Source organism: Notolepis coatsorum (assembly GCF_963971535.1).
Source record: "Notolepis coatsorum genome assembly, chromosome: 7".
In the NCBI taxonomy this organism is placed as follows: Eukaryota; Metazoa; Chordata; class Actinopteri; order Aulopiformes; family Paralepididae; genus Notolepis; species Notolepis coatsorum.
In genome coordinates, this window is record NC_140171.1 from 39,054,174 (window position 1) to 39,080,014 (window position 25,841).

Genomic DNA, 25,841 nt, shown 5'->3' on the forward strand with positions numbered 1-25,841 from the left:
ACTTCACTGCTAATAATGCTCAGGAAAAGATGGCTGAAAAGACTTAGCTCCTGCTCTTTCTATTAATGGAGTGATTTTATCAGCTTGGATACCAAGATTGATCGTTATCTGCTTAATGATGAAAGTGTGATTAAATAAAGATGTTGGTGACATGTTGGCTGAGAAGGTGATTGGTGAAGCATCTATACAGTTTAATAAGATTAATAACAAAATGTGCTATATATAGCCTACCGTCTGCGTCGAATATGAAATAAAGGCATTTAAATAATAAATACATTTCTTTAATTTTAATTAGTAATAAAAGAAAAGAAAAATGTATACTTTTTTTTCTTCTCATCTACGTGTCCCGCATTGTCCCGCAAAAGCAGTGCTGCTGTCCTGCGACTGAACCATTTTGACCTGGTCACCCTAATCCTGACACAAATTGTACTTATACCTGCACTATTCTTACCCTGCCTACTTTTATACACTGCCTATCAAATTCATGTGTCGGTTCTATGCTAATTTTATTTCACTACCTCCTACTGTAATTTTAAGAGAACTATTTTATCACACTTTTTACTTCTTACTGATGACTATTTTTAAACTGAATCATTTTTAACTATTTTTATTATTTGTATTACTGAATCAAACTGTAAACAGAGAGCCTATTGGGATGCTAGATCCTAATGTGAAACACTGTGATTTACCATACCTTGCTATCTGTCTATCTTTTATTTTTATTAAAAAAAAAAGAAAAAATGTATGCTCGTTATTCTTACCCTACCTACTTTCATACACTTCCAATGAAATTCATATGTCGGTTCTATGATGTTAGAGTGATGCTCTGTTCTTGTGAGCGACACACTGCTCTGTTGTTCTACTAAGAGCGATACACTGCTCTGTTGTTATATATTTTTCTTTATTGAACAATCTTATCACACTTTTTACTGTCCGTTCTATCTTATTATTTTTAGCCTATTTTAAACTGAATCAAACCGCACTTTTTTACTCTATCTAATCTATTCTATTTTATTATTTGTATTGCTGAAGAACTGTGATTTGCCTAACCTTGCTACCTCTCTATCTCTTTGTATTTACATTTGAAATTTTTTATGCTCGCTTATCACTGTATTTTTTACTGTTGTGAAGCACTTTGAACTGCAACCTCTGTATGAAAAGTGCTATACAAATAAAGTTATTATTAAAGTTATTATTATATGGCCAGGCTTTATTTTAGCTCTTTTTTAGTTTTGGGGTGTATAACAATATCTATAACTTTAACCATTTCTGGAGTAAAATATTGTATACAAGAATCCATTTCATATACAGTATGGAAGACCTTAGAGATGTGTAAAATAATTGTTGTGTTTGGTTTGTTGTGTTTGATCACGCATCCATTTTCCTTACACCAAAGTACAGACAAAGAATTAAAAGTACTCCCGTAGTCTCGCGAGAGGTGCAGAAATGGGATGTGACGTCAGAGGACACGATCCGGTCAGTGTTCCACAACACAGACTGGATTGTATTCCGCGACACAGATAACATTAATGCCTACACGGAGACAGTGCTGGACTATGTCTGTACTAGGGTGAAAGAAACAATCCCCACTACCAAAATGAAAGTTTACCCAAATCAAAAACCCTGGGTAGACAAATCCGTCCGTGAAGCTCTGAGAGAGCGCACCAAAGCATACAATGACGGCCTAGTGGCAGGCAACATGAATGACCACAAGGTGGCGCAACACAACGTAAGGAGGACAGTGTCAGAGGCCAAACGGCGCTACAGGGATAAAATTGAACTCCAGTTTGAACAAGCTGACTCTAGAGCTATGTGGCAGGGGCTCAAAACGATGACAGACTACAAAGGCGCCTCCCTCAAACTGAACAATGACATCTCCTTAGCAAACGACCTCAATACCTTCTATGCGAGGTTTGATGCTGGTAATAACAACACCAGCTCACAAGCCTCGGCAATGGGGGGGGGGGGGTCGGCTGCTGATGGAGGCGCAGTGTTCAGGGTAACAGAGCATGAGGTGAGGCGGACCTTTAAAAAAGTGAATATCAGGAAGGCAGCAGGTCCGGACGGCATCCCCGGCCGCGTCCTAAAAGTCTGTGCCGACCAACTGGCCCCAGTATTCACTGACATATTTAACCTGTCCTTAGAACAGGCTGTCATCCCCACCTGCCTGAAGAAGTCCACTATTATCCCTGTACCCAAAAAATCCAAGCCTGCTTGCCTCAACGACTACCGCCCTGTAGCTCTCACCTCCATAGCCATGAAGTGCTTTGAGAAGCTAGTAAAGGGCTACATCTGCTCCTCCCTCCCCATCAACATGGACCCCCTGCAATTTGCATACCGCCCCAACAGGTCCACGGAGGACGCCATATCCCATGTGCTGCACACAGCAGCATCACACCTGGACAAGAGGCAGGGGAACTATGTGAGAATGCTATTCATCGACTACAGCTCGGCATTCAATACCATAGTCCCCTCCATACTCATAGCCAAGCTCAGGGACCTGGGCTTGGGCTATGACCTCTGCCAGTGGGTCTTGGACTTCCTGACTGGCAGACCCCAGGTGGTGAGAGCAGGCAACTGCACCTCCTCATCCATCACCCTCAACATAGGGGCCCCCCAGGGCTGTGTTCTGAGTCCCCTCCTCTACTCCCTGTACACACACGACTGTGTGGCTCAGCGGAGTAGCAATACAATCGTCAAATTTGCTGACGACACAGTGGTGGTGGGCCTGATCTCTGCCAACGACGAGAGGGCCTACCTGGAAGAGGTCAAGGTCCTGGCGGGATGGTGCCAGGAAAACAGCCTCTCCCTGAACGTCAGCAAAACAAAAGAGATGATTGTGGACTTCAGGAGGTCGGGGGTCAAGGACTACAGCCCCCTCAGCATCGACGGGGCACCGGTTGAGAGAGTCAACAGCTTCAAGTACCTCGGAGCCCACATATCCGAGGACTTGAAATGGACCATACACATTAACAGTGTGGTGAAGAAGGCACGACAACGCCTCTACTTCCTCAGGCGCCTAAGGAAGTTCCAAGTCAGCCAGAAGATCCTTAAGAACTTCTACTCATGTACAATAGAGAGCATCTTGACCGGCAACATCACCTCCTGGTTTGGGAATAGCACTGCAAAAGACCAAAGCAGACTACAAAGAGTGACACGTTCAGCCGAACGCACAATTGGAGGGGGGCTCCCCACTCTCCAGAACATTTACAACAAGCGTTGCAAGGGGAAGGCTAAGAGAATTATTAAGGACTCGAGCCACCCGAACAACTGCCTCTTTGAACTGCTGCCGTCAGGCAAGCGACACAGGAGTCTCAAGGCGAGCACAGAAAGACTCAGAAGTAGCTTCTATCCCCAGGCCATCAGGCTGCTAAACGAACAATGAATGAACACTACACAACAACAACCACCAAACACACATAGCACACACATCCACACGCACACACTCACTTTAAACAAACACACTGTAGCACCCACTACACACACTTTATAGCACACACCCACTTTAAACAAACACACTGTAGCACCCACTCCCCACACTTTATATTTATGGATGAAGGATTGCACTACAACTCGTACACCTTACTGTAAATTGTACCTAAAATTGTACCTCATCCCACTTCTGCTTTGCACTAGATAGTACTGTACATTAGTACACTGCATAGTATTGTGTATTGTATATTATATGGTAACTCAGAACATTGTACATATGTCTATACCGAACAACTGTGACCTCATTCTTCTTCTAAATTCATGCTATATTATGTTATTATGTTATTTGATACTATCTTGTCTAGCACAGTCTCTGGAGCGTAACAGTAAGAAGCATTTTGTATGAAAGTATTCTGTACTTCTGTATGACAACTATTAAAGAACTTGAACTTGAACTTGAACTTGAACTTCTACCTCGGGTAGGGGTATCTCAAAATGTCGGGGGAATTGCCATTAGCCTATGGGTGATCTGTGCAGAAAACAGAGAATTGTGTGACTTGATGGTTACTCAGTACGTCTGTCCGGCAGAAGAATCCAAAGTACTAAATATGTTATGATACAATATCATGCTACACCATATATAACTATGCATGTCACCTCCTCTCTGTGGTTCTTGATGGGCACACTCAAGACACTGTTGAGTTTGAAGACTGGAGACTGATCTTCATGGTCATGGAATCGGGGGGCCTGAGGGAACAGAAAGATGACATAACCTCAACACTCATGACAGAGTACACAGTGCAACAGGGAATGCATCATGTGTATCTATAAGAGAGCTTGTTCTAGTAACAATTAGAAAACTCAAGACAGCTCGGGATGATGCAGTGGTTAAAAAGACCCCTGCCTCTGGAACCACATGTACCCTTGCCGGCCAAGGATCTATTCCTGCCAGAACCTTCTTGCCTGTGTCTCCCCTATTCTGTCTCCCTCTCAGCTTCGGTCTCTACAAAGACACATTTACATATAAAGAAATGTAATATTTTATTTTACACTTTTGTACAATACACCTGTGTGTAGTAACATGTTTTTTTTCTTGTTGTAATTATTTAATAGCAACTATTTACTTGGAATCAGACTTCAGTCCCCGTAGACATCTATACAGACATCAAGCCTTTTACTCTTATCATCTGCTTCAGGCAAAGCAGGCCATGTATACACACACTTCTCAGTAACTGCACTAACCCACAGGTTATTACAACCCACCCATTGTCCACACCCACACTGGCTAAGGATTACCTCTTGGAACTTTGCCAAGGATTTAACACTGATCTCTAATCACACAGGTGGCAGGTAGGAGGAGCTGATGGAGTGGATGGCACCCACAAGCTGTGTGCTGTGTGTGTGGGTACACACATGGACATGGTTTAGGTGTGCTGTGTGTGTGGGTACACACATGGGCATGGTTTAGGTGTGCTGTGTGTGTGGGTACACACATGGACATGGTTTAGGTGTGCTGTGTGTGTGGGTACACACATGGACATGGTTTAGGTGTGCTGTGTGTGTGGGTACACACATGGACATGGTTTAGGTGTGGTGTGGTGTGTGTGTGTGTGTGTGTGTGTGTGTGTGTGTGTGTGTGTGTGTGTGTGTGTGTGTGTGTGTGTGTGTGTGTGTGTGTGTGGGTACCAGACCAGGCTGCAGAAACAAATTAGTGGGGGGGCATAACATGTTCTTGTGGGGGGGCACAATGGTTTTTCAACACAGGTTCCCTTTTATATGTTTCAGCTGGGACAGCGGCGCTGTGGCTTGCTTGGCGCTGCCCACGGTGCTGAAAATCTAATTTCTCTCTCTCTTAAGAACATTCACTTATACAAAAACAGACTGAACGGATATATATAACAGACCTGCTGGGGCAGCGGACTGAGAGCAGGGGACACAATCAGGCTGGATAAGCTGGTCAGGAAGGCCAGTAGCGTGGTTGGGGTGGAGCTGGACTCCCTAGCGAGGGTGACGGAGAGGAGGAACCTTGCTAAGCTCCAGGCTATCAGGGAAAACCCCTCCCACCCACTATACACAGACTTGGCTGACAGGAGGAGCATGTTATACGCTCACACTTGTCACACTCCCAGGTCAGGTCAGGTCAGACCTGGGAGAGAGAACACCACAGCACTCCCAGGTCAGGTCAAACCTGGGAGAGAGAACACTACAGATATGGTGTGAACATTGGTCCCCTACCTCCTGACATTGGTTCCCTACCTCCCTCTAGTGGCCAGACTAGCCTGATGGTTCCAGACCATCTTGTTTTGGTTCCAAGTTATAGAATTCGTTTCTAATTATTTGTTATCTTGCGCCATCCCTGTCTGTGTGTGATGTCGTCTCCCTGTCTGGTTGTTATGTGTGATTATGTCTTCTGTGTTTAGGTTGGGTTATTCATAGTGTGTGTTGATTTTGTATTCTGGGGTTGCCTGGCTTCTACCAGGTGTTGCTCGTCACAATTAGTCGGTGTATTTAAGTGTGGATTTGTCATCACCTCCTCGTGGCGTCATTGTCTCCTCTACCCTCACTCTTGCTTGTACCTTGCCCGTTGTGCCTCTTCGTTCCTTGTGTCTTGTAAGTAGCTTATGTATTCCGTTTTCATTCATCTTTGTTTTCCCGTGTCCTTCAGTGTTTTGTATTGTTTCGTCCCCCCATTAAAGTCTGTATATATTTCCACGTATCCTGCCGTCTCTGCCTCCTCTCTTCCCTGTCTGCAAATTGCGTTCTCACCCTCACAGCACCCAAATCGTAACACACACTACCTAAATGCAGCACTGAACGGCACAGGAAGTCCTTCATTCCGACAGCCATCAGACTATACAACGCATCACTGTGCCTCACTGCATCACTGAGCACAGAGTGACAGTTACCATCTTCCTGGACTCTTACTTTTTAAACAGCACTGTGCAATATTACACCTACTGTAGACTTCAGTATATTTTTACTGTATTTATTTACTGTATATTTTATTCTATTTCATTTTATTCTATTCTTAGGCCATTTGTTTTGTTATTCTTATTCGTGACTTGTTCTGTCTAAATGTTTAATGTTGAGTGATTTGTCAAATTTCCCTCAGGATAATACATTTCTATTCTATTCTATATCTTTGAAAAGTCTCCATTTATTCAACAGTTCTGAATTCACTGACAAACTACTGAACTGACAAAAATAAGGTGCATAAAAAAGCAAACAAAATTCCTCCACAGGCTACTCACCATCATTAGTAGAGCGGCAAGCAGCGTTTGGGGACAGAGTGAAATCTTCTTAAAACACTGTCCCTCCACTCATTCTGAACTTTTTTGTTAAGTCCTTCTCAAATGCCAACTGAATTAAATTGGCCTTGCGTCGATGAAGCATACTAAGGCGATGTTCTGTAAAGACGTTCTTGAGGGTAGAAAACTAATTCTCACAGAGGGCCGTGCTAGCTTCAGTAGTGTTGTTGTTGACATCCGTGCCCACTAGGGTTGTCCCCGACTAAGGATTTTGATAGTCGACTTTGATTGGCCGAAATTAGCCGATAGTCGACTATTAGTCGACTATGAAAGAAAATAATAAGAAGAAGAAGAAAAAAGTATATATATATTTTTTTTTTATCACCAGAGCGGGCACAGCTGACTCAGTGGGCGGGCCCGGACCCCTAATGCACGCCCATGCCGCCGGGTCTGGTGGGTACACACATGGGCATTGTTTAGGTGTGTGTGTGTGTGTGTGTGTGTGTGTGTGTGTGTGTGTGTGTGTGTGTGTGTGTGTGTGTGTGTGTGTGTGTGTGTGTGTGTGTGTGTGTGTGTGCGCGTGTGTGTGTGTGGGGGGGGGGGGGGGGGGGGGTACACACATGGGCATGGTTTAGGTGTGGTGTGTGTTCAGTTCAGTTCAGTTTCCGCTGAAATTAGGTTGCTAGGCCATGTGGCAGAGATGATGCTCTTTTTATCCTTAAATGTCTATAAAACCATGTTGAACCTCAGAAATATTTTAATCGTACTGTCCTGTGTATGTGTAATTTAATTGGTGGATTAAAAAAAAACATTGAATATGTGAGAGAGAGAGAGAGAGAGAGAGAGAGAGAGAGAGAGAGAGAGAGAGAGAGAGAGAGAGAGAGAGAGAGAGAGAGAGAGAGAGAGAGGCAGCGAGAGCGAGCAAGAGAGAGAGAGAAAGCGAGAGAGAAGAACCTGCCTGTTAGGTGTCCTCAATGACCAGGGGTGAAAGGATCCTGTGAAAGGATTAGTGGCACAGCGAGTATGTCATCAGTGATTCCCTACAGCCCCCTCTTAACTGGCCCACAAAATATCCATGCATCATCCAATGCAGAACTTAAAGGAACACACCAACTTTTGGGGAAATTTGCTTATTTGCCATCTACCCTGGAGTTATACAAGCAGATACATATACCATTTTCTTCTCTGTGCATGCATTAGGCTTAGGCTGCGGTTACACTAATGGCCAGTTTTCGTTTCGTTTTCAGGGTCAGTTTCGCTTTTCAGAACGCAACTTAATTAATGGCAGGCAAGTTAGACATCGTTTTTGCCTCCTGAGCAGCGTTCTTTTTTTCCGTAGCCGCATTTTGCGGAGACGCTCTCTGATTGGCCACTTCATGTGACATGTGCGCCCAATCGTGTGACGCCTGTTTCTACACCGGTTAAGCTTAGGCACTCTTTCGAAGTTGGTTAAGGTTAGAGTTTGTCTTAGAGCAGGGCGATAGAACACCAGCCCTGATTCCAAACTCTAACCTTAACCAACTTCGAAAGAGTCGCCTAAGCTTAACCAGTGATAAACTAGGCGTTAGGTAGTTTGCAGGCTGTTAGACCCGGAAATGGGCAAAGACACAGCTCGTCACGCGATTGGGCACACATGTCAATGGCCAATCAGAGAGCATCAGTCAGTGGCCAATCAGAGAGCGTCTCCGCGAAAAGCACAGTGATGTATATGTAGTACAATATGTAGTACAATGCCAAAGCAGTAGGTGGCAGTAGGTGGTGATGTAGTTCAAACATGAAGGCAATTTTCAACCAATCAGAAAAGTTGAATGTGCCAATACACTTCCTGCTAAAAATCAACAATCCACCATTTAGCCAACGTAGCATTTCTTTTTCAGCAAAGAAAGTGCAATAAAAGTGCAATAAACAAAACGGATACATTCACTGTGTGTTCTGCCTCTCATTTGTTGATGAAACAAAACTAACATCAACACAATTGACCACCAAGAGCGGAGTTTAGTCTCACAAAAAGATCGTCACCGATTTTGTTAGCTTATGTGCTAACGTTATTGGGATATGCCAGTATAACAGTATAGCATTGTGGCTAGCAGCGAAGTTTGTTAGCTTACGTTCTAACGTTATTGGGATATGCCATTATAACAGTATAGCATTGTGGCTAGCAGCTTGGTAACGTTAATGCTAGCAGAATGAATGGATGTAAACTTTATTTAACAGATTGCCGAATGGGTACAATACAATACGGCTCAATTCAAACAATTGTTAAGGGAATGCAGACTGTTGTAGCTTGGACTGGGCTCCTTATAACAATAACTTGACAACACATGGTAGCCGCAGCTACTTGGGACAGCTCTGCTGTAAACACTGGAAATAACCGTGCGGGTCTCTACTGCACATGGGCGTTGAGCAACAACGGCTCTGTATACGGCTCGCGCAGATTACATGGCACCATCCAAAACGGAAACACCTTTTCAGCATTGCCAGTAGGACAACGCGTTATCCTTATCCTGCCAAAACTGCGTTTCTTTTTAACTTGGACAGCAAACGTAATTGTTGTGAAGGGCCAGATTAAACCGAATATATATATTTATTTATATATATATATTTAATTGTATTTGTATATTCTCTAATATTCCCTGATATCCCTTGTATATTCCTTGTACAATATGCATTGAATATCCATTCTAGCCTACTGAACATCCCATAATAGTCTCCATTCTACTATTGGTCGAGACCTTGGTGCCAGGCTGCCATACCCCTCAGACCCAGTTCAAACGTACCGCTCCACATGTACGAACAAGTCCTAGTTCCGCGTAGGAATCTGGCTACCGCACCACTAATGGGACTATTTGTTCATAGTGCGTATATATACTGCGCTACTAAAGTAGGACTTCCTTTTCAGTCCAGTTTCTTACCCTCCAATAGAGTCACAGACGTAAAGCCTCCCCGCGACGCCACGTGTGGGAGTAAGGCCAAGTTCGCCTACCATCGGTATTGAGACATCGTGTATATTAATATTTGAATAGTCATATTTGGCACTATATCGTCGAGTTGGACGTAGTCTATTAAGCTAATAATAGTCTGTTAATATATAGTGCTTCGTGCGGTGAGAATACTACCGTAGTCAGTACCCCATCGTTTCGGGCAGAGAACTGGCTGCTTATCCAGGGTGGTTGACCCCACGTGAAGCTGCACCCGAGGAGCCCCAGAGCCGACGAGCGAGTGGACCTGTATACCGGATTATTCTACCGACGACAGCCCGCCTTCCCAGGCACGGATTATGCTTTGTATACTTTGATTATTCCATGGATAAAGACCCCCGACACTGCCGTGTGTTGGAACCCTCCCCCCCCTGGAGAGGACGCAAGGTGAGGAGACGCTCTGCAAGACGAGGCCGCTTCACGTCTCTCCCCCGTGGACCGGAGAGAGCCGGCCCACAAAGAGTCCATCTGCTTTCATCTGTGGTCCAAGGATCGCCGGCGCATTGAACGGCACTACAGTGGGTTCACCTGGGATACCCTTGGCCGGATGAGGCAGCCGGATTCTACCCCCCCCCCTTCCTACTCCTGTCGGCTTACAAGCGACCGGATTAACCCCCCCTAGTGTATCCAGTATATAATCATTAAAGTATCATTGCTGTTATTCCTTAAACTATTCCAGGTCGTATATGTACCACCTGCGCCTTCAGAGATTGGACATTCTCTATTGATATACCGACGAGTACTCTTGCCATAAAAGTGCATACTAATTCCCATTCATAAATGTGATTGATTTGATTAAGTGCTTGCTCTACACACCATCGCTGTGTAGAAATAAAGACCTATTTCTAATTCGTACATTTGTGTTGGATCCGTTTCATCTACGTGACAGTGTTCATCATAATATATTTATGCCGTGTACTGGGTGGCCGAATATTAAGTACAAAGGTAGTGGTAGTAAGTATCATATCTAGTAATACAGTCAGGGAATTGTACCCCTCAGTTACAATTGGTCCTTCGAGTCGGAGGGTAATTAGTGTAATATTAATATAGTGTTATTAATATTGAAATGGCCTATGATGAACACTCCACGAAACGATCCTCCTAACCAACGCCCGCAGCGCGAACGACGGCTCCCTCAGTACTTAGAGGCCTACGCTGTCAGTCAACAACCTAGTCTTCTACTAACAGTAAACGCGGTAAAACTAGAAAGTAAAAGTATGTCTAACCCCAACGCCCAGACTACCCCGACCATAGAGGCCCCTACGGGCTCTAATGTAACTGACCAAGTTCACGGTGGGGACCAGTGGGAACCAGACATGACTTCACACCCCGCCAGTACTGAAGAAGTAGTCCCCGATGAGTCCCGGGAGGAATACAACGCTACCGAGAGAGAACTCGGCACGGAAGAAGACGGGGAGAGCACCGTGGAGATAGAGCTCCAAGGCTCCGCAAGGAGTACCCCGAGGGAAGGCTCCCCTATACAACCGCCTTCTCCCAGCGAGGCAGAGAGGACCCTACAGCAGGCCTTCCTCATCAGCCTGAACGCCGCTGCTGAACGCGACCGACTGCAGATCCAGCAGCGGAGCGAAGAAGAGCATATACGTCTAGAACTAAGACGCATTCAGAGAGAAGAGAATGTGGCCCGAGACCGAGCAGACAGCCAGCGAGCAGCTGCTGGTGCTCTACGGGACGCAGAGCGCGACAGACAGCAAGCGCAACTAATAGAACAGCTGATCAGACGGACAACACCCTCTCCCTCCGCCAGAGGCTCCAGGAACTCGTCTAGACACACCTCCAGGGCGGCATCCCCTAGCCGAGTAAACAACCCTGAACTTGACCAACAGACGAGGTCTATACCCCCCACAGACCACCTCCCCCCACCGGTCCAAGCGAGACCTAGCAACCGGGAAGGAGCAGCATATCCTGTGGAGAGGCTAAACCAGAGACTACAAGCACTGGATGACCTAACTGAAGACGAAGAGGAAGAGGAGGAGAACCACGCCCGACGACAGCACAGTACTCTACCGGACCAGGAGGTCCGGTACAGCCCAGGCTATACTCCCGCGGAGCTGCGCTACAGACCCCCGACTCTATACACGGGTGAGCACGACGCACGACCCGCACCGAGGAACAGCACCTGGACAAGCGGGCCATGGTACACTGCCGGTACCAGCCCATACCAAGGAGCGGGAGGAGACTCGCCTAGGAGGCCTCTCCCCCAACGCTCGCCGATGTATCCACAGTCAGCGTCATACATTGGCACGCCCATGGTACCCGACTTCACCCAAGAGAACCGGGCCCAGTATACAGAACTCCGCATGTGTCTGGAGACCATGTTGGTGGATGTATTGGATGAACGCCATAAATACGCCATCCTACTGAAGCACTTAAAGGTACCCCGTGCACATAATATAGCGCTCGCCTACGCGACTTCCACCACCCCATACACAGCAGCGCTGGTAGCATTGGACCAGAGGTATGGGCGCATATGGGATTACGTGATCCAGGAGATCCGACACATCGACCGCTTACCCCCAGCAATAGACAATCGAGCACTGGACGACCTGTCCATCAGAGTGCAGTCCCTGGTAGGGATGTTGGGAGCGCAGAGAGAGAAGGGGAGGCATGAACTTTACGCCAACTCAAATGTGGAAAGGATCTTGGAGAAGCTGCCGCCCGCTCGACAGGAGCGTTTTAGGCGACAGAGGGACCACCGAGACCCGAATGGCCCCGAACCGAACCTCCTCGATCTAGCAGACTTCCTGGCGAGAGAAGTCAGCAGCCTACGGCTAGATACATTCGGACGGAGCACCCCTGGCTCCAGAGAAGGAACCAGACGACTAAATGATGGAAGAAGATCGGTGACTGTGATGCACCAATCGGAGTCAGTACCGAGCAGCAGGAGCCACAGTACCCCCTCCAGAACGGAGAAGTGGAAGATAGTGTGCCCCTACTGTGAGAAAGAACACTGGCTAGCGCAATGTGACTCCTTCCCCAAGCTGAACGCGGAGGAAGCAAGTCAATGGATAAAGTCCAACAAGCGCTGTTTTCGCTGTGCGCGCTCACACATGGCAGCCGAATGCCGCTTAAAGAAAAGGTGCACCAAGTGCGATGGAGCCCATCTGGACATACTTCACGACAGTAACAGACGGCGCCCTTCACCCGCACCATCCAGCAGCAAAGCGAGCGTCATGTACATCGATCCCGCCAGCAGCAGTCGAGCCCGAGTACTCCTAAAAGTAGTGCGTGTGACACTAAGCTACCAGAATAAAGTCCTGGACACTTACGCCGTCCTCGATGACGGGTCAGAGAAGACCCTTCTGCTCGCCTCCGCTGCGGCCCAGCTAGGGCTGCGGGGAAGCGAAACCAATGACAATTCGGACAATAAGACGAGATTTGAAGACGATAAAGGGCGAGAATGTCTCATTCTCTATCGCAGCAAGCGGCCAGCCTGAGCGACGGTACCAGATTACAGACGCTTTCACCAGCCAAGAAATAGGACTGTCGCGGTACACATACCCCGTCGCCAAGCTGATGGAGAAATATGTACATCTGCGCAAGTTACCGATCCCGCTCATAGACAATGCTATGCCGACCCTGTTGATAGGCTCCGACCATGCAGACCTCATTGTCCCGATAGACCGGGTTCATACCGGACCCCGAGGCTGTCCTGCAGCAGTCGAGACCCGTTTGGGATGGACTCTCCAAGGCCCGCTCGCCAAATCTCTCAACCGAAGTACAGCCACTAGATGTCTCCACTCCCGAGTCACGGAGGGAGAAACCGCACTCCTGCAACACGTAGAGCGGCTATGGACCTTGGAACAAATGCCCTTTAAGAACGGAAAGAAAGACATTCGCTCTAAAGATGACATTTACGCCATTCACCTCCTCGAGACAGGGACCAAGAGAGTCCCGGTCAACGGCGTGTTGAGATACGCCACGCCACTCCTGCGGCGAGAAGGAATGCCTACTTTCCACGCCAAGACAGACGCCACAGAACGGTACCTGCTGAACACGGAGCGGCGCTTAGCCAAGAACCCCGCCCAAGAGAGTGTATACCGCGCTGAGATTGAGAAGCTCATCACAGCGGGACACGTCACAAAGATGGACATTAAAGAGGCTGACCAGACCACTGAATCGTGGTACGTGCCTCACCACAAGGTCCATCACAACGGTAAAGACTGCATAGTATTTAACTGCAGCTACCAGATCGGATCCCAAAATCTGAATAAAGAGTTACTGCCCGGTCCCACACTCGGCCCCTCCCTACTCGGCGTTCTACTCCGCTTCCGCCAGGAAAAGGTGGCCATCAGCGGGGACATTAAAGGAATGTTCCTGCAGGTGAGACTAGTAGAGGCGGACAAGCCCCTGTTACGGTTCCTATGGAGAGAGAAGCCAGGAGATGAGCACCCAGCCATCTACCAATGGGAAGTCCTCCCCTTCGGAACGACGTGCAGCCCCTGCTGTGCTACATTTGCACTACAGAAACATGTAGCAGAGGACCCAGCAGCGGACGAAGAGGTCCGACACAGCGTAAAGAACAGCTTCTACGTAGACAACTGTCTACAAAGCCTTTCAACCCAGGAAGAAGCCGAGGCTCTCCTGATTAAACTCCGCGCCTCATTGATCAAAGGCGGCTTTGATCTCAGGCAGTGGGCCAGCAGCGATCCGCAAGTACTGCGCAGCCTCTCCTCCGAGGACAAGGCAGCCAGCAGCGAGACCTGGATGGCTACAATCCCGGGAGAAGCCCAGGAGATGACCCTGGGATTGGTGTGGCGATTCAAACCAGATTCGCTTCACTACAGACACAAGCCCCTGACTACGGACCAGGGAAGGCCGGCGGCGGCGCCGACCACCAGACGGAGTGTGTACACAACACTCGCCCGACAATATGACCCGCTAGGATGTATTCTACCGTACACCACCAGGGCAAAAATGATTGTACGAGCATTGTGGGACAAGGACCAGGGCTGGGACGACCCCATTCCCGCACACCTTACATCCACCTGGAGAGAGTGGGAGATGGAGCTCCACTCACTCCCAGGCGTTAATATGCGCCGAAGCTACTTCCCACCCACGGTGAGGCCAGAGACATGTAAAATGGACTTACACGTCTTCAGTGACGCCTCAGAGGTCGCATACGGATCAGTAGCCTACTTGCGGGCCCAAGACCAGGGGGGAGAGATCTACACAGCATTTGTCCTCGCCCGCTCGAGAATAGCCCCACGCAAGCAACAATCTATCCCACGTCTAGAGCTCTGCGCAGCCCTAGCCGGAGCGCACCTAGCCACGCTCATCCAACGTGAGCTCACCATACCGGTGTCTAGAACAATCCTGTGGTCAGATTCCACGACAGTACTCGCCTGGATCAAATCGGACTCATGCAAGTACAAAGTCTTCGTGGGAGTCAGAGTCACCGAGATTCAAGACTTAACCGAAGAGTTAACCGGAGAAACAGAGTGGCGCTACGTTGATACAAAACAGAACCCAGCTGACGTCATCACCCGGGGGATGCCCCTAGATGACCTCACCCGTCGCAATGCTTACAGTGACGGCCCCGCATTCCTAAGACTCCCGGAAGGACAGTGGCCCATGCCTATCCCAAGGGAAGCAAGTCCAGAGGAGGTGGAAAATAAGAAGTCTGTGTTCTGTGGATTGAGCACCGTAGCCTCCACCGACCCTAACATAGACGATTGCACGTCCATAGAGAGTGCACAACAAAGAACATTCCTGCGGTACCACCCGGAGTGCAAGTCCCCCGCTGATATGTCAGCAGCTAACTACGAGGAAGCAGAATTGCTTCTACTGCAGCGAGCCCAGAGAGACAATTTGACAGAAGGAACAGTCGTCATGATTATTGATCAATCACTGCCCAGAGCTATGTGGCCGGCCGGCCGCGTAAGCAAAGTGATCACCGGTGCCGACGGCAAGGTCCGAGCAGCTGAAGTGCTCGTCCAGGGTCGCACTTACACCCGTCCCGTGGCGAGGCTCATAGAACTGCCCCGACTCCCAGACACAATCGATGATGACCATGACCCTATAACCCTATGACTTTGTGAAGTTGACTGACCCCTACAGCAAACCCTTATGTGTAAATAGACAACGCGATTAATCTGTCTCTGTTTAACTGATTAGGTCTGGGACCAATCAGGGGGTGGCTGTTGTGAAGGGCCAGATTAAACCGAATATATATATTTATTTATATATATATATTTAATTGTATTTGTATATTCTCTAATATTCCCTGATATCCCTTGTATATTCCTTGTACAATATGCATTGAATATCCATTCTAGCCTACTGAACATCCCATAGTAATAATAGTCTCCATTCTACTATTGGTCGAGACCTTGGTGCCAGGCTGCCATACCCCTCAGACCCAGTTCAAACGTACCGCTCCACATGTACGAACAAGTCCTAGTTCCGCGTAGGAATCTGGCTACCGCACCACTAATGGGACTATTTGTTCATAGTGCGTATATATACTGCGCTACTAAAGTAGGACTTCCTTTTCAGTCCAGTTTCTTACCCTCCAATAGAGTCACAGACGTAAAGCCTCCCCGCGACGCCACGTGTGGGAGTAAGGCCAAGTTCGCCTACCATCGGTATTGAGACATCGTGTATATTAATATTTGAATAGTCATATTTGGCACTATATCGTCGAGTTGGACGTAGTCTATTTAAGCTAATAATAGTCTGTTAATATATAGTGCTTCGTGCGGTGAGAATACTACCGTAGTCAGTACCCCATCGTTTCGGGCAGAGAACTGGCTGCTTATCCAGGGTGGTTGACCCCACGTGAAGCTGCACCCGAGGAGCCCCAGAGCCGACGAGCGAGTGGACCTGTATACCGGATTATTCTACCGACGACAGCCCGCCTTCCCAGGCACGGATTATGCTTTGTATACTTTGATTATTCCATGGATAAAGACCCCCGACACTGCCGTGTGTTGGAACCCCCCCCCCCCTGGAGAGGACGCAAGGTGAGGAGACGCTCTGCAAGACGAGGTCGCTTCACGTCTCTCCCCCGTGGACCGGAGAGAGCCGGCCCACAAAGAGTCCATCTGCTTTCATCTGTGGTCCAAGGATCGCCGGCGCATTGAACGGCACTACAGTGGGTTCACCTGGGATACCCTTGGCCGGATGAGGCAGCCGGATTCTACCCCCCCCCCCTTCCTACTCCTGTCGGCTTACAAGCGACCGGATTAACCCCCCCTAGTGTATCCAGTATATAATCATTAAAGTATCATTGCTGTTATTCCTTAAACTATTCCAGGTCGTATATGTACCACCTGCGCCTTCAGAGATTGGACATTCTCTATTGATATACCGACGAGTACTCTTGCCATAAAAGTGCATACTAATTCCCATTCATAAATGTGATTGATTTGATTAAGTGCTTGCTCTACACACCATCGCTGTGTAGAAATAAAGACCTATTTCTAATTCGTACATTTGTGTTGGATCCGTTTCATCTACGTGACAGTGTTCATCATAATATATTTATGCCGTGTACTGGGTGGCCGAATATTAAGTACAAAGGTAGTGGTAGTAAGTATCATATCTAGTAATACAGTCAGGGAATTGTACCCCTCAGTTACAGTAATCATTCAGCAACAAAAACGTTGCTGTATTTCCCAGTGTAACCATGGCCTTAGGGAACAGCCACACCGTTAGCCTAGCTTAGCATCATTCACTGGAAGTAGGTGTGCTAGTGTAGCCTAGTTCCCAACAGTCACGAAATACACTCCAAATACAACTCCAAAACATTCCTGTAAACATGTTGTGTCCTGTGTATTTACCACGTGGACATTTATTTAATAATAATTTGACATTTTTGTTTTCTAAGCAGATATATACTTTGTGACTGTTGGGAACTAGGCTACACTGGCACACCTACTTCCAGTGAATGACGCTAAGCTAGACAATTACCATGACCACGAGTCATTGTACGAAACGGGTGCCTTTATAGTATAGGGCCGCAACGTTTGATGCGGTAAAAAAAAAAAAAAAAAAACAGGAACAATAAATATATAAATAACTAATAATAATACAAACTAGTAAACTACTAACCTTCATACTGTATTTTACTATCATGGACATTGCTAACTAATTAATCTACCTTGCCTATATTACTACCTACGATGATTACGATGAATTGAAAATGGGGGACCCTGATGTAAACAAGACGAAAGTTTTTGTTTTCTAAGCAGATATATACTCACCTCAAAAGCCCCGTTTTTCAAAGAGCAACAGGGCTTTTGAGGTGATGAAATCACTGCGCCCAGACAGCAGTGGTTCGGCAAAAAGAATTTGGAGTATATATCTGCTTAGAAAACAAAAATGTCAAATTTTTTTATTTTTATTTCTCCACATGGTAAATACACAGGTCACAACATCTTTACAGGAAAGTTTTGCAGTTGTATTTGGAGTGTATTTTGTGACTGTTGGGAACTAGGCTACACTGGCACACCTACTTCCAGTGAATGACGCTAAGCTAGGCTAACGGTTCGGCTGTTCCCTAAGCCTAATGCATGCACAGAGAAGAAAAGGGTATGTATCTGCTTGTCTAACTCCAGGGTAGATGGCAAATAAGCAAATTTCCCAAAAAGTTGGTGCGTTCCTTTAAAGGAAAAAAGAGGGAGGGACGTAGGTGAGAGAATATTGATCTATTTAGCAATAACTTCGTTTACATCTCCATTAGTGTCATAGAAACACATGGCAGAGTGGTTGTGTGGGTTAGCAAGGTATAGTCGAATACAAAATGTCCTTTAGACATGAGCATCATGGTAGTTTGATGGTATTTTCAGTTTTACCATGGTAGCGGGCATTGTGTAAATCATTTACTATGGTACTGACATGGCATTTGGTCACTACCAATACCATGATACCAGAATTTGGAAATACCACAATACTTTTTTGTAAGGGGTATTATTTCCCAGACTCTGGAACAACTAGCACAGTTTGCAGCTTTAGCACAGAATAGCAGCTTTAGCACTGAATAGCAGCTTTAGCACTGAATAGCAGCTTTAGCACTGAATAGCAGCTTTAGCACAGAATAGCAGCTTTAGCACTGAATAGCAGCTTTACCTCACATGCATCTCTGATGTTCATCGGACACCCTGCGGTCGTCACGTATCCCATGACGCCCCTTAACAGCTCCAGGTGGGCCTGACTACTGGAGTCATCTCCCTTTACGGGGACCACCTCCTCCAAGCTGCTACCCCCATACCGATCCTTCCTTATCAGGGAGAGAGAGCTGCGCTCTGCCCCCACCAGGTCCCCTGCATGCAGCAGGGCCCCCTGGCAGAGCTCCGCCACGGAACTTGTCTGGCTCAGACCTCCACTCAGGAGCCCTGTCATCCACGGGCAGTCCTCACCGCGCCCACATGCTGCCCTCTTCTGTGATGAAGAGTGCGAGGGACAGCGTGACCGGGGTGACCGGGGGCGGCAAAGGCCGTTTGGACACAGTGGAGGGTGAGAAGACACAGGGGAGCGGGGAGAGCAACAGCCTGGTGCCTCCGTGTCAGGGGCATGGAGGGTGGAGGCTAGGGGTTCAGGCCTGTCCCTAGTGGAGGATGAGGTCCGCAGGCAAGGGCTTGGTGGAGAGGAGCCCCTGCGACGATGAGCTGTAAGGAGGATGTCAGAGCTACTCCTGGGCATGTCGCTGTGCTGCTGGGGAGCCATCTCTGCCTGGGGGGCATTGGATCTGAAGTCACAGATGAGACATTAGACATTAGGTCCGAGGAGTTATTTTCTGTTTTTGTGAGGCGGACTCATGAAGTACAGACAATGAGCTTGAGGAAATAAAGCCAGTTAGAGAATAGAAAGCAACACCATGCATGGATGAAAATGTAACCAACATTTTTATGTATAGGCCTATCAAATAAGCTTTATAAAACCAGTGTTGGGAAAACTACTTTCAAATTGTATAGGTTACCAAACTACTAGCTACTTCACAATAAAAAGTACAACATCTTAACTACAAAAAAGATTAAGCTTGTCAAACTGAAACTACTTTCAAAAAGTAGTTAAACTATACATCCAAACTACATCATGGAAAATGATGATCTGAGTCTGGAATCTCATATTGGTACACATAGGCACAATTAAACAGACACAGTAAAGTGATGGCAGGCAAATCCTCACTTAGGCAGCTCGAGGATGTGTTTTAAGGAGAGGATAGAGAGCAATTTAGGTGGATTCAGGAAAATGCTGAATTTCTAGGAAATAGTTTGTATTTACCTACCTAAACTACATGACCCTATTTAACTTCTGACAAAGCTACTGACATTTGAATGCAGTTAGACTAACACCCAACTACTGCAAATTGTCGTTAAATAAGTAATTGAACTGCATGTAGTTAGTTAACTATACTCCACAACACTGTCAAAAACGATTAACTAAATGAACGTGGATAATGTTCATGATCAGGTTAGTTACCGCTCCTGCTTGAATGTGTGTGGGGGCTGGGGGGCATAGGATATTCCTTTGAAATATTAGATGGTTAAAAAAAACGGGCAATTGATTACAATAATGATAAACAAAAAATATATATCTCTTACGTTGAACCTCTGCGTGAAAAGTAGGCCCGTGTGAAGTCTGAATGGTCATCCAGCCAGGCCGACAACCGGTCGTTCTCCGCACCCTTACCAAATCCCCAGCGACGCGCCTTTGTGCGAGGACTCCACAGTGGCGAGAAGAACCAACCTACACTTGTGACCATGGTCGGTTCTTTTACAGGTCCCTTCATAGATGAAGGCTCTCCCCTCAGTTCAGGAGAGGCCATGGGAGTCCAGCTATCTGATGCCACTGATTCCAACGTGGAGGTAGGGCATCCCTCCAAATAACGCGAAAACAAATCGACTAAACTCAGTTTGCGACCTATGAATTACCTGTGAAAACAAAAAGTAAAACAGCCACCCTTTATAACAGTAAACTGTCGCACCCATAGAGGAAAAATGAGAGCTATAGAGAATGACAGCCTCTCGTCGTAGAGCTGGTTATAAAGAAAGGTGCCAGGTACAGTAGGCTATTATAGGCTAAAGTAGCCCTAATCCCAATGTCTTTATTTAGCCGACCTGGCTAATTCTTATTCTTTATTTACAAAATAAACTAATTGGACTACAAATGGCCCGTGGTCCAGTCATGAGTGAAACAATTACCATGACCACGAGTCATTGTACGAAACGGGTGCCTTTATAGTATAGGGCCGCAACGTTTGATGCGGTAAAAAAAAAAAAAAAAAAAAACAGGAACAATAAATATATAAATAACTAATAATAATACAAACTAGTAAACTACTAACCTTCATACTGTATTTTACTATCATGGACATTGCTAACTAATTAATCTACCTTGCCTATATTACTACCTACGATGATTACGATGAATTGAAAATGGGGGACCCTGATGTAAACAAGACGAAAGTCTTTCTCTGGTCTGCATCCCCTTACCAATTGTATGTATTGATTAACAGATTCTGCAATCTGTTAATAAAGTTTTCAATCAATCTGTATGTCATGTATGTCATATATGTTATGATGAATTGAAAATGGGGGACCCTGATGTAAACAAGTCGAAAGTCTTTCTCTGGTCTGCATCCCCTTAACAATTGTATGTATTGAGCTGTACTGTACTGTACCCATTCTGCAATCTGTTAATAAACTTTTCAATCAATCAATCAATCAATCAATCAATCAATCAATCAAAACCTGTATGTCTTGGCATGCGTTCTTCATGGGACGGGGGTGCACTACGTGCAACCCCAGATAAGTACTCGCTATTTGCATATCAATAGCGCCGGTCGTCAGGTGTGTTAAATACGTTCTCAGACACATTCACACCTAACTTCTTGTGAATGACATGTGTTACATAATCCATTCGTAGAGGCACTGTCTGTAGTCTGTGCTCAAGCGAGAGGACATTAAATGCGCATTCGCGGGAGCGCGCGCACGCGCCTGGAGCGCGCGTGCACGTGGCGCCATTAGGTGCGTGCAATCCCAGTTGATTTCAATAACGCACCAATAAATATATATACTACTAATAATGCACTCAAGACTGCACCAAGTTCATACGTTTCCTGTCTCCCCCTTTCTTTCCTCTTCCCCTTTGTTGTGATTCCCTTGGGAAGAGGTGTGTACATTTATGTTCCTCCATTTGGTGATCTAATCAATAATCAGCGTATAATTGACCATTCTTTATAATAGTTATTTTGAGTATATATTGTTTAATCAAACTGTCATGTAAATAACAATGCATTGCATAGATGCATAGACCTCCCCCTGTCCCCTCTATCTGCTTTGTACAGCATTTTGACTGTTCTGCTTCATGTATTACATACCTTGTTAAGTTAAGTTAAGTTATTTATTTATTTTTTACCCAGGGACAGTGCACATTAATCAACATATTCAGTTTCCACATCAATGTAAATGTCCCAGAATTAGCTAATGAGCTAGTTTTCATCTGTAGTCCCTGCCTACCATACACGTCTTTATGGTGTCATTTGTGCAGATTGATTGATTGAATGAAAATTGTATTAACAGATTGCAGAATGGGTACAATACAGTACGGCTCAATACACACAATTGTTAAGGGGATGCAGATCAGAGAAAGACTTTTGTCTTGTTTACATCAGGGTCCCCCATTTTCAATTCATAATGAATTGTAAGTAAGGGTGCAACTTGCTCCGTGCAATCCATTCTTTGTGGATCTAGCCCCTAGTCTTACGCTACTTCTGGCCATAGCTGTATCCCTTCTAGCCATGACCCTGGTCCTACATGTGTATCCCTTAGCCATGACACTGGTTAATAAACTACCCTCCCACTCAGGGCATTTTGGGGTAGAACACATCCTAGCCTTCTACAAAAACCTAGGGGGCCGCAAAGACGACTTCAAACTTGAAATGGTAACAACAGATGAGGTGCTAAAAAAACTGAGCGCCCTCCAACCTAACAAGGCCACTGGCCATGACAATATCCCCTCCAAATTCCTCAGAGACTCAGCAGCCACCATCACCCCAGTCATCACACACATAATAAACCTCTCCATAAAACAGGGATACGTCCCCAAAGACTTCAAACTTGCGAGAGTGACCCCCATGCACAAAAAAGGCATGCAGAAAATTAGACCCAGGCAACTACCGCCCTGTTTCTATTCTTATCTCCATCTCGAAAGTCATGGAAAAAATTGTCTACGAACAGGTCGAAAAGTACCTTGCCCTGCTGGTCTCTGACAGGGACAAGTTGCCGGTTGAGTTGCAGCTTTGGACTCAGCAGAATCTGCACCTGGCTTGCTGATAACAAACTATCATTACACCTGGGTAAAACAGAGTCCATTCTCTTTGGATCAAATAACAAACTCAGCAAGGCCAACGGCTTCTCTGTTACAGTGGGTGACACTATTGTCACAAGGAAAGATGAAATTACCTACCTGGGTTCCATCCTAGAGGCAAATCTTTCCTGTGACAAAATGGCAACCAATGTAATCAAAACAGTCAACCAACGAACAAGATTCTTGTACCGGATCTCCTCTCTGGTAAACAAGAATACCTTGAAGGTACCTCTTGAATACCTCTAACAGGAGCACTCATTCAAGGGTACTATGACTATGCTTGCACCTCATAATACGAAAGCACCTCAAAGGCCCTAAAAACAAGACTACAAACATCACAAAACAAACTGGTCAGACTACTGCGTGACCTTACTCCTAAAACCCACCTCACCCCTGCTCATTTTGACAACCTAGGATGGTTTAGAGTAGACGACAGATTACAGCAACTTGCAATGGGCCTGGTCTACAAGATACACTACACCATGTACATGTCAAAATACTTCCCAACGGTCACTGAATTCCCCGACCACAACACCAGAGGGAGTTCCACAAATCATGTTCAACCCAGATTCGGCTCAAACAAGGGACTAAAAACGTTTCGCAATTATGCCACAACAATGTGGAATGCCCTACCCACAGCCGTAAAATAATGTGAATCCCTACCCTCCTTCAAAACCGCTCCCTACCCACCCACCCACCCACCCACCCACCCAACCAACCCCCTCCAATGTACAGTTTATTCCCCCCCGAATGTATATATTTTCTTTTATGATCTCTGTCTCTTAAACAGTACTGTATATTTGTATATCTTGTATGTCATAAATGTCAGGATATGTAACAGTACTCTATGTCTGTATGTCGTGTATGTCATAAATGTCATGATGAATTGAAAATGGGGGACCCTGATGAAACAAGATGAAAGTCTTTCTCTGGTCTGCATCCCCTTAACAATTGGTGGATTGAGCCGTACTGTATTGTACCCATTCTGCAATCTGTTAATACAGTTGTCAATCAATCAATCAATCAATCAATCAATCAATCAATCAATCAATCAATCAATCAATGACCATGTACCTTCGTATTCCCTGTAGCCATGACCCTGGTCCTACCTGTGTATCCCCTCCTCTAGCCATGACCCTGGTCCTACCTGTGTATCCCTTCTAGCCATGACCCTGTACCTTAGCCACGATCTTGAAGTGGAACACTTCTGAGCATTGAAATGCAATGGTAACAACAAACAACATAATAACTTCCAATTACAGAAAGTTTAGAACCGGACCCAGGTAAGATAGTCCCATTCCAGAATGTCAATTGATTATGATACGTCAGTGTTTGCATCAGAAGTTAAAGAATAGCCGGGATATGCAAGCGTTTCCTTGCTGCTGAGGGGCACAAAATCATCTTTTCTTGTACTTTAATGAGACTTAGATTGCGTACATTCCATGGGTCTTATGTGTCAGGCTAGTGTTGACCCAACCCATACAGAGCAAATTAGCTACCCATAGAAAACTTCCCGGAACGCAGTTAATAAACATGGACATTAACTTAATTTACATTCTCTGTAACAGTCTTGCCATAGTCATACCCTTATTCCATATATAACAAAATAACATTTAAAAAATGTTGTCCAGTAACTTACTGCTGTGGATTTCTATATCGGCCTGTCATCCATATAGCACACAATATCCAGGCCATAGGGCCTAAGTACGAGTTACACAATGATAGTTGTAGATAGATGTAAATAGATTGTAAATTTAATTACAGCTAACTAACAATTAGAATTGTTCAAAATAGTAGACACAAATAATAGTCTAAAAAAACTAGTTAAAAGTTTTTAATTAGGCTAATGTACTTGGATTATCTGTGAGCCTTCAATCCGATGTGCAGTAATAGGTTACAAGTAGGCTACAACTACTTTATCAGGAATTCCAAGTCAGCAGCTTATATAATTTCAAATAATGTCAATACCTACTCAGCTTTCTGTATGCTGTAGCAAAAGGTGTAACGTTTCTAGTTATATTGGGTCATATGTGCCATGAAGTTAAACGTATTAGTGAACTGAAATCACAGGGGAAGAATGTGGTTTTGGAATGGAATGAAGTTTTGCACAAATATCAATTTCTATAATAGTAGGGGTGTAACGGTACACAAAAACCACGGTTCGGTACGTACCTCGGTTTTGAAGTCACGGTTCGGTACGGGTTTTCGGTACAGTGGGGGAAAGTTTGGCTTTCCATCTTCCACTCAGGGGTGATGTAGTGTGCAGTAACTAATTGTACTTGTAGGGCTATAAACTAATATTCTATATTGAAATTAATAATCAACTTAATTATTCATAATCGGAAAAAGAATTACAGGTAATCTCTCAGTGTTGTGTTTGGGTTGAACGAACACCCGGCCCTTTGCGCAAATTATATTTTGGGAATGGATGAAAAGTTCTGCACGTGCGGTCATTATTGGTTAACATACCATTGTATTAGTTCGGTACACAGCCGTACTGAACCTAAGGTCCAGTACTGAAACGGTTCGGTACGGATACGTGTACCTTTACACCCCTACTCTATAGTCAAAGTCTTACCTCCAAGAGTGGAGAGGCTTTAGTAAATCTATTGTTTTCATATCTTCACTATACAGTCAGTGTAATGTTCAATGTTGTGTCAAAATTCAGTAAACAGGAATTTGCTTTGCTTAACACTATCAACCCTCCAACCCTCTGCTACCTAATGGCTCCCTCTGCTGCCTAATGGCGTCCTCTGCTGCCTAATGGCTCCCTCTGCTGCCCAATGGCGTCCTCTGCTGGCCTCATCCTCCTCATCACCTGCAGTGGGTGGATCCCACCAGTGACAGCTGT

General features: G+C 45.8%; 1 protein-coding gene across 1 annotated transcript in view; it reads right to left on the reverse strand.

Moving 5' to 3' along the window:
- Positions 1-20,384, reverse strand: part of pde5aa (phosphodiesterase 5A, cGMP-specific, a) — a gene marked incomplete at both ends in the record, with an annotated part of 86,099 nt that extends 65,715 nt beyond the window's left edge. The window contains 3 exons of the mRNA XM_084318259.1: positions 4,090-4,179; positions 18,749-19,367; positions 20,224-20,384. Coding sequence (XP_084174385.1) covers positions 4,090-4,179; positions 18,749-19,367; positions 20,224-20,384 — 870 coding nt within the window. The remainder of the gene's footprint in view (positions 1-4,089; positions 4,180-18,748; positions 19,368-20,223) is intronic.
- Positions 20,385-25,841: the final 5,457 nt, after the last annotated feature.